The sequence below is a fragment of the Gigantopelta aegis genome, chromosome 10 (genome assembly GCF_016097555.1).
Source record: "Gigantopelta aegis isolate Gae_Host chromosome 10, Gae_host_genome, whole genome shotgun sequence".
Classification (NCBI taxonomy): Eukaryota; Metazoa; Mollusca; class Gastropoda; order Neomphalida; family Peltospiridae; genus Gigantopelta; species Gigantopelta aegis.
Window position 1 is genome coordinate 33,539,522 of NC_054708.1, and position 14,329 is coordinate 33,553,850.

A 14,329-nucleotide genomic window follows, 5' to 3' on the forward strand; every position below is an offset into this window, starting at 1 on the left:
AAAAATGCCTAATAAAAACGATTACGTTATACGGATATTAACGATAAGACTATAAAAATGAGTCTCCGTTGTTTATTTGTTTTTTTATTTATTTATTTTTTATATAAAGATACTCTTTAAAACTGTAAAATTCTTGAGTTATAGTGAATACTAATAATTAGCATAACAGTGTGTTTAAAAGTGTGGGAAATACAGGTAATAATCGAAAGGCGTATGAGTCCGGTGTTTAGAACGTCGCCATGCGTATCTGCTGAAATTGTCTGCTAGCGTAATTGGCTGCTAGGAATTGGCTGCTAGAATCCGCTCGGTGTCTTACTCAGCTGTTGAAGTTAGCTGTTTTGTTGTGAATGTACAATAACATCTCATCAAACAATTTACGTCCAAGAATAATCGGATTACAATACACGAGATCATTCCATATGATACGTGGTTTATGTTTGTTGATTTTATTTAACGTGTCCATCAGCATGGCTATAAAAATGTGTAAACAAACGAGTCAGTGCAGTTGTGCGCTAGAAACGGGAGAAACGATAGACTTGCATCGCATCCCGTCCAAAACGGTGGACACTTTCAAAAATGTTCATGGACCTGACGGGTTTGTGTACACGTACGACCCCTGTTCACCCTTCCCGTGCAGTGCCTTGCGACGCGATTCTTATTTATGCAGATCCGACTTGATGCACAGAGAAAACCGATGTCTTGCAAATGTGTCTGGTATTGTCGCTTTCGAGACAGACTCCAGTGGGGTGGCGATTCATTATTTAACACAAGGTCAGTATTAACATGTCACCCATTTGTTTAAAAGAAGTAGGCCTATCCACTTGGTCTCCAAAACATTTCATGATAATTTTTAGTCAGAGTACTCTGTCGTTAAAGAGCGAGACAGACCGGGACAGTTACAGGATTACATGCAAGTGGGGGGCTGGTGGAGAGCAACTGCCCCCTAGTCCAGAAAAAATTATCAAATTCTGGCAAAAACAATAGGGAAATTCGGGCAAAATGAGCCGACCTGAACACTTTTTACCATGTATTTTCATAATTCTATCCACAATATTAGTTGTAACCCATGTAGTCCTAAGGGACGTAGAATGCATGGTTCATCTAGGTCCGAACCTTGTTACATATCGTATATGTAACTGGTATTCAAAACTTGTGGCGCCATGTTTCAAACGTTTCTCAACCAAAATAGCGTAACAAATGGACCGTACAAACCAAAAGTGTATAAACTACCGTACTCACTAAATCCCGATTGAAGTACTTGTGTCATTATAGACAAAATAAATCTTCCATCACAACCGTCAAAAGTCCCCAGCCATTTTAGATATGCTTACATAGAGGGAAGCAACTCACTGTGCACGTTAAGAAAAGTACTGACATAAGGTGCCCCTTACACTATAATCCATGTGGCGATTTTTAACAATCCTATATATAGCTGTTTGGCAGTAATGCTGATATCAATAAATGTTGTAATCCAGATTTGGGCACTTTTGTTTAATTCGGGCAAAAATCAGGCTGTCCCCCAACAAAGCAATGTGAACCTGTACGCCTATGGGGATCATTGCCAAATAGCTCAAGTGTCCTCTGGCTATGGTCTATTTACGTAAGTAGACCATGGATAGACTAGCCTAGAGAACACTCATGTACAACCGGTTCGCCCCAAATGTCAGTTCGCCCCCCCAACAAGTTGTCATTTTGCCCCAACATGGGCGAACATGCTTGGGGGGCAAAACGTCTGGCGTTTCGGACATTCAAGGTAATTGCCAAATCTTTAAAAATTAACCACTTTTTAATCATTTTCAAGGAAATTCTCTACATAAAAAACCCATTGGCTAAACCAAAGTTTGTGAGCCCTAAGTTATATTGCTCTCTATACTCGGAGTCCGACAACTAGATAATGAAAACAGAGAAACATTGTTGAAAGTTAGTTTGTTTTGTTTCATGACACCACTAGAGCACATTGATTTATTAATAACTAGAGGTGTAACAAATACACAGGGTGGCGAATACGATACGTATCACGAATATACGGTGACGAATACAACTATTTATTCATGAATACAATGCATATAGGCAAAAACATGCTGACAAGTCAGAAATTCACAAATAATAATTAAAACATGGTATTATGATGCATTTGCTTATTCAGTTGCAGGTGCATACCTGCCTGTACGCAAGTACGCAGTGGCGTCCACGTCATTTCCCCCCAAAAAAACATTTTACAAATTGCCTCATTAAAACTTGCGATTTCAAAGTCTATTTATAGGTGTAAAATTAGTTCTTAAAGTCGCCAGAGTGCACCATGTGACGTCTAGGTTTCAAAAATGTTCGGGGAGGGGGTGATGTTCCCAGACACCCCTACAACACACGCACCTTCGGTGCTCAACTGTAAATTTGGAATCCACATCAAAAATGGCTCGGTACGCCCCTGAGTTGCATATACGTATGTTCAATTTTAGACTTGCGAAACAGTGGTCCAGACGCCAGTCTAATAATTGGCATGATGGTCTTAATAGTATATATTGTAAGCCTACATGTCTGCTTTTGATATAAAATAATTGCTTTTGAATTTCAATTCAAACAGCGTGACTGGCGTATGCTTAACCATACGACATGCAGTTACATTATAATATTCGCGTGTATTCGGTTCAAGCAGCCACAAATGCGAATACAACTACGATACAGGTCGCTGTTTGGTGCACCGAATATTCGAGTGTATCGTTACACCACTATTAATAACAATAATTGGCTACTGGATGTTAAACACTTGGTAATTTATATATATATTCTTAGAGAGGAAACCCACTACATTTTCCGATTTTCATGCACCATCCCACAGACAGGATTGTACATACCACGGCCTTTGATATACCAGTCGTGGTGCATTGGCTATAACGAGAAGTAGCCCAATGCAGCCCTCTACTTTTCTATATAGTAGCCAGATGGCGCCTACTTGTATTTTTATATAGATACCGGTAGTATAAAATGTTTTAGTCGCCAAATGGAAAAAAATTGTCGCATATATGCAACCCAATATGGGGCTACAAGTCTGCAAATAATCTTATCTCTAAATTCTTTTCTCTTGTTTGATGAAAATTGTATACAAGACTTATATATGGATTATCTTGGACATGAAATGTAAATGTGACAACAAACAACTCTAGAAGTTGTGGCAGTAATTTAAATACCAAATAAAGCTCTCGTCAGGTAAAATGGAAATAAAAGTTGATGGGTATTATGGGTATCAATAATGATATGTTGCACAATAATGTGTCCTGAATTTCCAACTGTCAAAATAAAGTTTAAAAAAAACAACCAAAACTACTTTTATGATATGGTCGATTTGTTTTCTATATATAGTGGTATGAAATGACTACCGTACGAAATGACTTCACAATGGTACGAAATGACTAGGGTACAAAATGACCAGGCCGCATGATACAAAATGGATGGTACAAAGTGATTATGATTCAGTGTTATGGCTTTCTTTTTCTTTTTTTTAAATTATTAAAATTATGGGGCTACCAATTTTTACTGAGGGCTATGGTACCAGATTTTATAACTGAAAGAACGTTACGGTCACGGCCTGTACACAGACATTAGGACATCTGACTGGCAGCCAAGAACAAGGTGTACATAAATGATCAAAGCAATAAATTAAGTTTTAGTCAGAAGACTCATACCTAGATACATGTATTTCTTTCCAGATCACCTAGGAAACATATCGAGCATTGTGTACCTCAAGTGTGATCCGGTTCATGGAGACCGATTTATTGTGAAGGAAACCCAGTCGCAGTTGGTGAAGTCACTAGCATCCTACGAGTTTGAGCTTCATTCAGCATGTGCCTGCGTGGACGGATGTCTCGGCACAGTTTCTCAACTCAGCTTTGGCAGTCTTATGTTGCTGATTTTCTTCTCTGTCGTCATGATGTATTTTGGTGTTGGTAAGTTGATTGTAACATGGCTACTTATTATTCAGGATACGATATTTCATGACAACCATCCTTCTGTTTTGGTGTCATTTAATTATATAGAGGATAATAAACGAGTTACCAGTTATTATCAACTTTATGTCCTGAGTGAAAATTATTTCTTGAGGGACATAAATTTGATAATAACTGGTACAGAGTTTGTTATTCTATTTATTATCCCAGCTATTCGGGTTTTTTTTTTAAAGCCTTTATTTTCGATACAGCCTATATCGGCTACACGTCCATGTATATAGAAACAATGTAAACTACTTTACTTTTCTGGGTATTGCTCTAACTTTGTATTTTATTCACGGTTCACAGAGAATTTTCAAAATCCAAAGTTCTATATATTCTGTGAAAAACAAATCTATAATGAATTGCATTAAACTACCATTTTATTATAGGTTTAACACTGAAACCAGAAATCGTAAATGCAAATGCTTTCAACTATGTGACGTCATTGTGTGTTTTGCCAAATCATGATGACGTCATATTTAGTACCGACAAGGTGATTGGTTTGTTGGCGTCAAATCGTCCAATAGTAGTGTACGTTAAACCAATGCATGATAATTTCTCAGTGAGAAATTATGATTTTTATTTTCCCCGTTATGAGTGCCTGCTGGGGTAATAAATTACTTTTAATTCACTTTCAACCATTTCGTTGTCAAATTTAAAACTTGAAAACTTCAAGGGCAAGTTACAGCCCTTCTACATTGCAACCAATTTGGTCACATATATGCGACCATGTTTTTTATTTGGAGACTAATACATTTCATACTATCTATGTACAAAATAGAAATAGTTTTCTTCTTCTTGTGCGTTCAAGCTATAGTTGATCATGCTTTAGATTTGCAGTCCGGTTGTGGTGATAAAAAATGCTGTCTCTGTCAAGTCTTCTTTGGAACCCCAAAGCTTGACAGCCAGTGTTGCTCCGTTCGGCCAGTGCTTTATCCTGGCTTCATTGTAGAGGGGGCAGTAGGTTTCATCTGACTCCTAGATGGGAAAGTTAATGTAGAGGGCTGAGTTAATGTTGAATGTTAATTTGTAGTCATACCAAGCTCTGTACTATTCTGGTACCCAGGTTTAATTTTTAAAATCTTTTTTCATTTCAGGGTGCATTTATAATAAGACTGTGAATGGCTCCACAGGAAGTGAGTTGATTCCGCAGTCTGGATTCTGGTGTTCACTTCCGGGACTAATCAAAGACGGTTATTTTTTCTTTATAAGTCCCTGTCTGGGTGATAGAATTGAATATCGTTACTATGACAAACTATGAACTCGTGACTTGTTCATGGGGTTTGTCTCTGAATTATTTTGTACTCGCATCTTCACAATACTGTTGAAAACTTGTTAGATGTAACATTTCTTATTTCTTTTTAAATAACTTCTCTCTGATGCTAGTCATTTTATTTAAATACAGACACGGTCACATGTACGATAGTATTGATTATCAGATTCCATGAAGCAGTCTTAGTGCTAAGATCACCTTAAGCACATAAAGTAGTCGGGACCCCAGATATATACACCCCGCATGGTTATAATATAATCAGACTGGGTGGCTTGTCGACCTGAAGTGAGATGGGTCACAGGATTTATCTCCCTTGCTGGATTCAGTGTGGTTTTCCCCCAGTCCCAACTAGTGCCCTGTCACCAATATATCAGAAGTTTGTTTTGTTTAACGACACCACTAGAGCACATTGATTTATTAATCATCAACTATTGGATGTCAGACATTTGGTAATTTTTACATATAGTCTGATAGGAAACCTGCAACATTTTTCCATTAGTAGCAAGGGGTCTTTTATATATGCACCATACCACAGACAGGATAGTACATACCACAGCCTTTGATATACCAGTCGTTGTGCACTGGCTGGAACGAGAAATAGTTCAATGGGCCCACTGACAGGGATCGATCTCAGACCGACCGCGCATCAAGTGGGCTATGTTCTGTCCCTCCAGTATATCACAGGCTGGGGTATGTACTTTTCTGTCTGCGAAGTGGCATTTAAAAGATCCTTGCTGCTATTTTGCAAGAGTAGCCTGTATGGCAGAAGCAGCAAGTTTCCTCTTTCACAATCTGCACCAAGTATGGTGATAACACTCCAAATGACCATAGTATTAAATGTTCTGAGGTGTCGTTACTTTAAAAAAAAAAATACTCCGCTGCAATGTTCATCCAATGTTTGAGAAAGTCACTAGCCCTCACAAAGGCTTTGACTAGTCCCCTATGTTTTATAGAAATACAGCTGATAATTGACCTCAGAACAAAACCTCACTAGCTGGGACGGAGGGTCGGTGGATTTGTGGAAACCTGAATGCTGGTAATGTAGTTTTCTTTCGTAACCAACTCTTCAAAATCTTCCAAAATTGGTTCTTTTGTCAGCAGCCATTTTTTCATTTTTTTTCCCCCTTCCACTAACAAGTCTATTTAATAAAATACATACTGTGACTGTGTTAAAGCTGTCTAGTCTCACACAGAGAAAAGAATAAGGAAGCAAATTATGTCTGTAAAGAAAGTGACGAGGAAGCTAATTTTACAGGTTTCCAGTGAATCCAGGGTTTCTGCCAGAAAGAAATTTTTGGGTATGGCGCTATAGAATTGAATATTTATAATGTGTGTGCTGCATGCACCTGCTTTCTCCCCAAAAAAGAAATGGCTTTCGGTTTAGGGTTAGGGTTAAGAAAATCATACAGTAATAATAATAGTCATAAATTCTGTCAACAGGTTAACTTAAAAAAAATTTTTTTAAATCTGCAAAATAATTGGGTATAGTGCCATACCCGTTTTACCCTCTGGCAGAAACCCTCAAATCATATGCATGTGTTTCTTTCAAAAATATTTTTTTTAAAGTAAAAGAACAACTTATAGGTTACAGTGCATGTAAAACCCTTTAAGTCATATTGTCACTGCCTGTTCATGAATTATACTTAACAAAATTAATTAAGGGCCAATAGACTGTAGACGTTTGTTAATGTTCTGCTAATGTATTGTTTCAGCAAGTTTTGATCAAAGATTACTTCTAAACAAAATTCGGTAAAATCTGATGCATGATACACTCCAAATTCTAAGTGTTTTTTGTGTGCATTTAGGAAAAGTAAGAAATTGCCCCTTTGGCTGGGATTCATTAGAATGATACTTGCCATTTTTGGTTTTCGCTCTGTGTTGTATATAAATCATTAAGTTTAAGAATATGCTACACCTTAACAGTGGAAGAACATGTCTTGTTGACATGCCATGTTTTAAATAAAATGACGAAAATATCTACTGCATGGTCTTTTAATTAATTTTGTTGAGTTCCATATATTATGTTATTAAATTGTGAGTGATTAAAATATACTGAGAGAAAGAAGTATGGGTACACTTGATAAATAAAACTAGAATAAATGAAGATTTTCATTGCAAAACGCGATAAACACCACTATACACACCCAATCCTAAAAATGTTTTATTCCAAACCACCATAAATACTACGCCAGTTTCTCTGCAATCTGCTGAAAACTGAATTTGAACTTGTGTTTGTCTGTGTGTGAACAGTGTCTGAGTGGTGTTTGCACAATGGTTTTTAATATGGCTTTTTGCGATGGAACATTTCAAATGTACTTCACTATTAGTGTCGTAATGTCTGTGTAAAATACAGAGATGTCATGTGTCGGTAACATTGTTAACGTTTTGACACTGGCTTTACCGTACAGTCACTATTTGCTGTTAGTGTTGGTGTTAACACGTATTTCTTTCCTTCAGTATATTATTTGAAATAAGATTGAACAAAATCCCACCCCATAACAGCTTTATTGATTTCCTACTTTATAAAGAAAGCCACTAAAGAATTGTTACCCGTCAAGAACTGGAAGTGGTTTGTGTTTTCACAACTACAGCGTATGAACAAAAGTAAATATGTTTTGACACTGCCAGATTTTGAAACCGTGCTCTCCAGATCAACAAAACTAATTCCTCCGATGATTTGCGAAGGAGAAACTGAGAAAGAGAAGCATGTATCCTCTGTTGAACGATAGCTACTGTCATGAAAGGTCAGTTAAGTCTATACTTTCTGTTATTGTTGTGGACAAACATATGTTTTCTTTCAGATCCTGAAATTGTTTTGGTCTTAGTCTTAGGATTGTTACAGAATTGATGAGAGGATAGGGTTGGGAGATTTTTTTGTTGATATACCCGTGATGGTTTAGGGATATGAGGGAGGTTATAAGTATATCTACAGGTAGCGTTGTGGGTTTCTCTCCCCGTCAAACCACCCACCAGCACAGTTTACCACTAAATCCGAGTAGATAGGACAACACTCTCGCTGTTTTTAATTAACTTACATTTATTGATTATAATGATTATTATCTCTACAGCAGAATTATAAAGTAACTCGTACTCTAGTATAAAAGTGTAGTTTACGAAGAAATCAATATAAACTACCGGTACTGTAGGCCTATGTTGTAAATGATAATCACAGGATTAGGAAGGTGCCAAAAGGTGTGTGCGTGTGTGGGGGGGGGGGGGGGGGGAGGGACAGGGACACACACACACAAATATATGTATAAATATATAAAACCCATTGCTGCAGCTACAAAGTGGGGTGGCACTTGCTGCCCCCCCCCCCCCCCCCCACACACACTTCCTAGGCCAGTGATAATTATTAATTTCCTGGAAGGGCTTTTTCAGGTGCCACTGCAGCTGATCCATCTCTTGTCTTAGTAGCTGAATCTCCATCTGGGCATTATCATAGGCCACCTCCTACTGAGACAGCCAGATATTTCTTCCTCCACTCTAAGGCCGGAATGGATGTTGCTGTTTTCCCCAGGTATCTATGCTGTACGTGATGGAGCTGGGACCAGGTTTCACGATGATGCCGACAGGCCTATCCTTTTCACTATCTCCCTTCCTTGGGTTCTTTATAGCAGATGCAGCCTTAGGGCAAAACACCAGGTGTCCCGGGACAACAACACACAGGTTCTCCACTACTCTGGTTCTGACTCTCCTACAAACCTGCAAAGTATAGTTAGTTCTAGTACAGTGTTCACCATGAGGCAGCAGTGTGAAATAGTAATTATAGTTACTCCCGCCTGCCCAGTATAGTCAGTTCTGGTACAGTGTTCACTGTGAAGGAACAGTGAGAAATAGTAATAACAGTTTGCTTGATGTTTTCATGTTGAAGCACAGCTTTGCATTTACTGGGTCAAATGGCTTATACTTTCATCTCTTAACCCAGTGTAAATTGCTCTAAGAGTAATTTTCTGAACAAGATTTGGATCATAGCAAAGTTCACAGCCCTCTTCTTGAGAGAGAAAAATTAAAATCTTTTGACTCCAATCCAGAAATCGGAGAACAAAATCTAAAGTCCCCTCACTAGCACCTTGTTTACTATCACTGAGCTCCTGAAAAAGTTCAGTAGCATTCTTCTCTCTGAAGTAACAATGAAGAATTTTCCTCAGCACTGGCAAAGTCAATCCTTGTTTGCCCTCTAAGTAACCTCGCAGTCGTCGTGATGTGTTTATGGCCTTCACTACTGCATCAATGATCTCTATATCCGTATAGTTCTTGTTGAAACCGCTTTCAGTCTGTCGGATGACGTTTGCAAAACTAATGCCATGTTTCTCATTTATTTGTCCAGAAATGACAAAATCCTTTCGAAATGATACACCATTTCAAAATGCATAGGTGCGCAACCCGACTCATTTTGTGGTGTTGGGTCACAAATGTTAGCTGGCAAAGTTTTTGTTTCAGACTGAACTCCAACTTCTCCATATCTCCTTACTTCACCATGACTTTTGCAACTTCTCAGTAACAGGTTCGCTGCCATATAACATCATCACACTGTTTCTCCATTAACTGTTTTACCTCCATAACTTAGTGATGACTTCTCAGAATTTCTTAGAGCAGTCTTGTTTGTCATTTATCACACGGCGAGGGTCTAAACACGAAAGGTTTCTAAACAAGATTGTACTTCAAAGGGCATTTGTCCAACAGCTTTGCCATCGTGATAATGAGAAAACTGTGACATATCATCTCACTTCCAATTTGTGTCGATCACTGATGTTTTTAAAAGTTTTTTAGTTTGTTTTCTGCGGCAAAGCCAATGTCAACTTTGTTGAACAAAACTTGCACATTGATTCTGATCAGGTTTGAAGCTGATGATGTTTGAGTCATAATGTCTGGTTGAATAAATCGTACCATGAGCCCATGCAAAAAAATTTCCAGATCAAGACCAAGGAAAGGTATCATTGGTTTATCAGTCTGATAAAGCTTTAGGAACGGGGTAATCTGTTTTGCTGCAGATTCAAAGAATGCCAACTTAACTGGTGTCAAGGAATCACTCACTCAATTTTTCACAACTTCGTATGAATTTGAAGTAGGTATGCTGTATTAGCAATCTCACTATCTGGGAACATTGTTTGAAATAACAAATGTCCTTTTTCACAACTCCTGTATGAATGATGTGCATCCATTCATTTCAGTGCCCATAAAGAATCGGCATTTCTTAAAGTGCTGGTTTTCAAGAGAGTTTGACTACTACCACTACTTTTACTAGCAGCTGGGCTGTCTGTACTACACAGAAAGTGTTTGATACATGATTTATTCCTATTTTTTTTTACGGAATTCGAACGTTCAATGTGTTTTTCCCCAAGCAAATGGCTTTTAACTGCATGTTCGCCCATGTTCGCAACATCAAAGTTTTATTTTACAATACTCACATTGAACTTCGCGTGAATTTCCCACAACTGGTTTTAACCACCGACTGTATTTATTGTTCTCCAGCCAGGCGTCACAGAATTTACATTTTCCAGGCATTTTGTCACCATGCAATTCAATAACCCTAATTTGTTCCATTCAATCCAAATTGAATAGGATTTTAATTTTCCTCCAGCTAGGAAGATAACAATAGCTGACTGGCTTTTTTAAAAGCCGGGCATCGATTGGCCGAGCTCGCTTAAGACGTTGTCCCTTGCATCACCTATATAATTAAAATCTTTTTAATAAAACAATTACCCAAAATAAAATTTAAAAAAACAACTTTTGGTTAACCAATATACACAAAATATACATACAAAACATACACACAAAATTCAAACACAAACACAACCACTTTGAAAAACCGAATAAAGTCCAATGTCCATTGGTTCCAAAGAAACACACACACATTTATTTAATGTCAATAAAACAAAACATTGAAGAGTCTCTTTCAGGTGGAAGTAAAACATTAAAATGATTAAAGTCCATTGTCCATTCACTTCGAAAACCACATCATATGTTTTTAATGTCACTGCGAACTGGAAGTATCCCTCTTAGGTAGAAGTAAGGAACCCTGCATCCCCTAGTTCCTTTCCTTTCCCCAATGTCCGATAAACATCCAGTACTATTTTTGTTTTGTTTTATTTTGTTTTAACAGCACCCTATCCTAAGTATTTTGATTCGTGTTTTATTCCCAGCCAGGAAGAAGTGAGGATTTTACCCCGCCCATAATGCAAATTTTAAAACACGAAACTACATGAGAAAAATGTAAAAATAAGTAAAAAAATACTTTTACAGCTTAATTTGTATCATATGCTTCTTGAAAAATACCCTATGATGTTGATATAATCAGGTATTAAAAACACTTCATCAGGACCATAATAATATTATTATATATCCGACTTTGAAAATGTAAGTTTTTTAATTACTTTGTATAATATCTACATTTGACATTTTATTGCAACTTTATAAACCAGTTTAGAGATTTAAAAAGTTTAATTAATTATTTTTCAATTATTTCAAGTCAGTTTTCAAATTTATATTTTTGCATTTAGTGTCGGGAAAACGCTTGTTAAGCCTTGTAACAATATAGGCTACGTGTTAGTGGTTGGGACACTAATTTATGGAAATAAAACAAACTTTCTGATAATTATTGTAAATATTAATCATATTTTAAATTTCATGATACAATATTACTACTACTATTATTATTATTATCATTATTATTTTTTATTTTTTTTATTCTCTTTCTCTTTGACCACGGCAATATTTTCAGGGGTTTGTATGTAGGGTAGTGCGTGCCTTAGAGGGGTATATTGTGGTATATTGAAAATATTTAAATTATTCTGTCATCAAGTGCCTATGTCCACAACTGGCGCTGTCCTTGACATGGTCTCCTGGGCTTGTGTGTGTTCATAATGATGTACTTTGTCCAGATGGGCATTAAATTCTGCCTTTTTTAACAGTTTCTGTCCACACAAATGGCATATATACACATGTGAACACATGATACATTGCCCAATGCCTCATAAATGACTAGTAAGTCGAATACACCTTCTTATCACAAGCAGGGACTGGACAGCTCATGCCCTCTCCAGGAAACACTCTTCAATCATCCCTCATTTCAAAACCAAGTCCTTCCATACCAACATTACTAGCTTGAGCCATCGCTGAAATTACTAAATCATCAAAATATTCGCATTTCATTTTATTATTTTTTTTTTATTATAGCCTCCCTTCCCAATTAAACCCCCCCCCCCCCACTCTTATTACTATTTTAATTTTTATTTTCTCAATTTAAAATGATGAAAAACACCCTAAAACAACCAAATAAATAAAACATAAAAAAAAAAACTTAACACATCCAACCCTTATTTAAAAAAAAAACATTAAAAAAAAAAATGTATGACCAGAAGTGCCTTCATTTTACATATAAAATAATACAACACAGCAATTCCCATCTGTGCATTCATATATAAAATCAAGGATTGTGTAGCATTAAATCATTACTTATACACTATTTATTTAAAATTCTTATAATAGTACTGCAATTGAATTGTGTGCATTAGTAAGCCAACCATTACTGATCTTGTAAATTAATTGTTGCTCAGTTGGCTAATTTTAAAGTCCTTGTATGATGCCCCCCCCCCCCCCCCCCCCCTCCCTCCCGAATGTTTCTAAAATATTTCAAGAAACCATGATCATTGAAGTGAACACCATCAGAGAAAATTGGAATAACACTGTGCTTTATTCCTTTTAAGTTCCAATAAAACACTGGTTAGTGTCACGGTAATCATTTCGGCTGGTATTATAAAAATACCTTATTGTTTGGCTCGTCACGTAGGGGTTAATGATCACCTGACCTCACGTTAAAGTACTACTCTTGTAGGACTGTCTACTATTAATCAGGATATCCATAACATGAAATAAGACTACAACAAAGAATGTATTACCATTGGTTTATTTATATGCTATTTCTCATACCCATAAACCTAACGAACTCATAAACACAAGATACAGTTTGTTGTGTTAAGGTAATACAATAATAAGACTACAATAATACACTAATCACAATGTCATACAAGATCAATTAAGAGCCGTTGGTTGGTAGTCTTGCTTTTAACGATTCATTACGTAGTTTTAGATAATAGTAATCCTAGTTTAATACTTAGTTTTCAAGCATAAGCAATTACCACAGATTAACACTATATTATCTCCTTTTAGATATATACTCTACTATCAACTATCCATCAAATGCATATTACACATCATACCGTATATCGCTGTGTATTAGCCGACTCCATGCATTAGCCGACCCCCTAGTTTCACCCTCCAAATCGGCTTTAAAATTATCGACCTTGTATATAAGCCGACCCCCCTATATAAAACTAACCAAGTCAGATGTCTGTGTGGTCTCTACAAAATGACAAAGTACATCTGCTTTCAAACGTCATTTGTCACAGCAAACTTATCCGGAAGCAGTAGCCGATTTCTATTTATAGAAACGGTGTCCGGTTAATTTATTTCTCGTAAAATATAAGTACCAAGATAGCGAAATATACCTAAACATTCTTGATTGCAGCCACACGTTAAAAACACAGTGACTGTTTGCATTGTTGATTGTGCTAATCGGTCTTTTCATTACTAGTCGGCTATACCCTACCATACCCAACCACCCATGTCGATTAATCCCAAGCCGACAAACAAAACAAATGAAGCTGGAACAATTAACGTGTTCACCGGTTTAGTAAGCAGTTTTGTAATGACACGTGACCTGCGAAGTTTTCCGAAATTGTTTTGATCGGTCACCATTTATTGTTGTTTAAACAGATAAATATTACTGAAATAACTTTTAAACACCAACATTTATTAAAGATGAACATATATATAATTTACCAACATTCCAGCGTAGAGATTAGCACTGAGTATAAATCACTCAGGCGTGGCGCCTCGTCCCATTCACATGATCACACCATGCTCGCACTCAGGTCTCCCACCATTATATAAGAAATCACGCGGACCCAACCGGAGACAATCAAAATCAAGCCATGCCGGCTAATTATTTGACGACTCGATTAACCAGTTGTGTTTTAAACAATCGGCATTTGTTGTCTAATAAGATAAC

At 36.9% G+C, this 14,329-nt stretch overlaps 1 protein-coding gene across 1 annotated transcript; it reads left to right on the plus strand.

Moving 5' to 3' along the window:
- Positions 1-331: 331 nt before the first annotated feature.
- Positions 332-5,726, plus strand: LOC121382627. The gene is made up of 3 exons (XM_041512156.1): positions 332-771; positions 3,705-3,941; positions 5,081-5,726. Exons 1-3 carry the CDS (start codon positions 348-350, stop codon positions 5,242-5,244), a joined length of 825 nt encoding a protein of 274 aa, XP_041368090.1. The 5' UTR covers positions 332-347; the 3' UTR covers positions 5,245-5,726.
- Positions 5,727-14,329: the final 8,603 nt, after the last annotated feature.

Excerpts from the sequence above, each read along its gene's own strand:
- LOC121382627 (XM_041512156.1), top strand. The coding sequence starts at position 348 with ATGTACAATAACATCTCATCAAACAATTTACGTCCAAGAATAATCGGA. Across the intron at positions 772-3,704 it reads GATTCATTATTTAACACAAG|ATCACCTAGGAAACATATCG; the intron begins GTCAGTATTAAC and ends ATTTCTTTCCAG. Across the intron at positions 3,942-5,080 it reads CATGATGTATTTTGGTGTTG|GGTGCATTTATAATAAGACT; the intron begins GTAAGTTGATTG and ends TTTTCATTTCAG.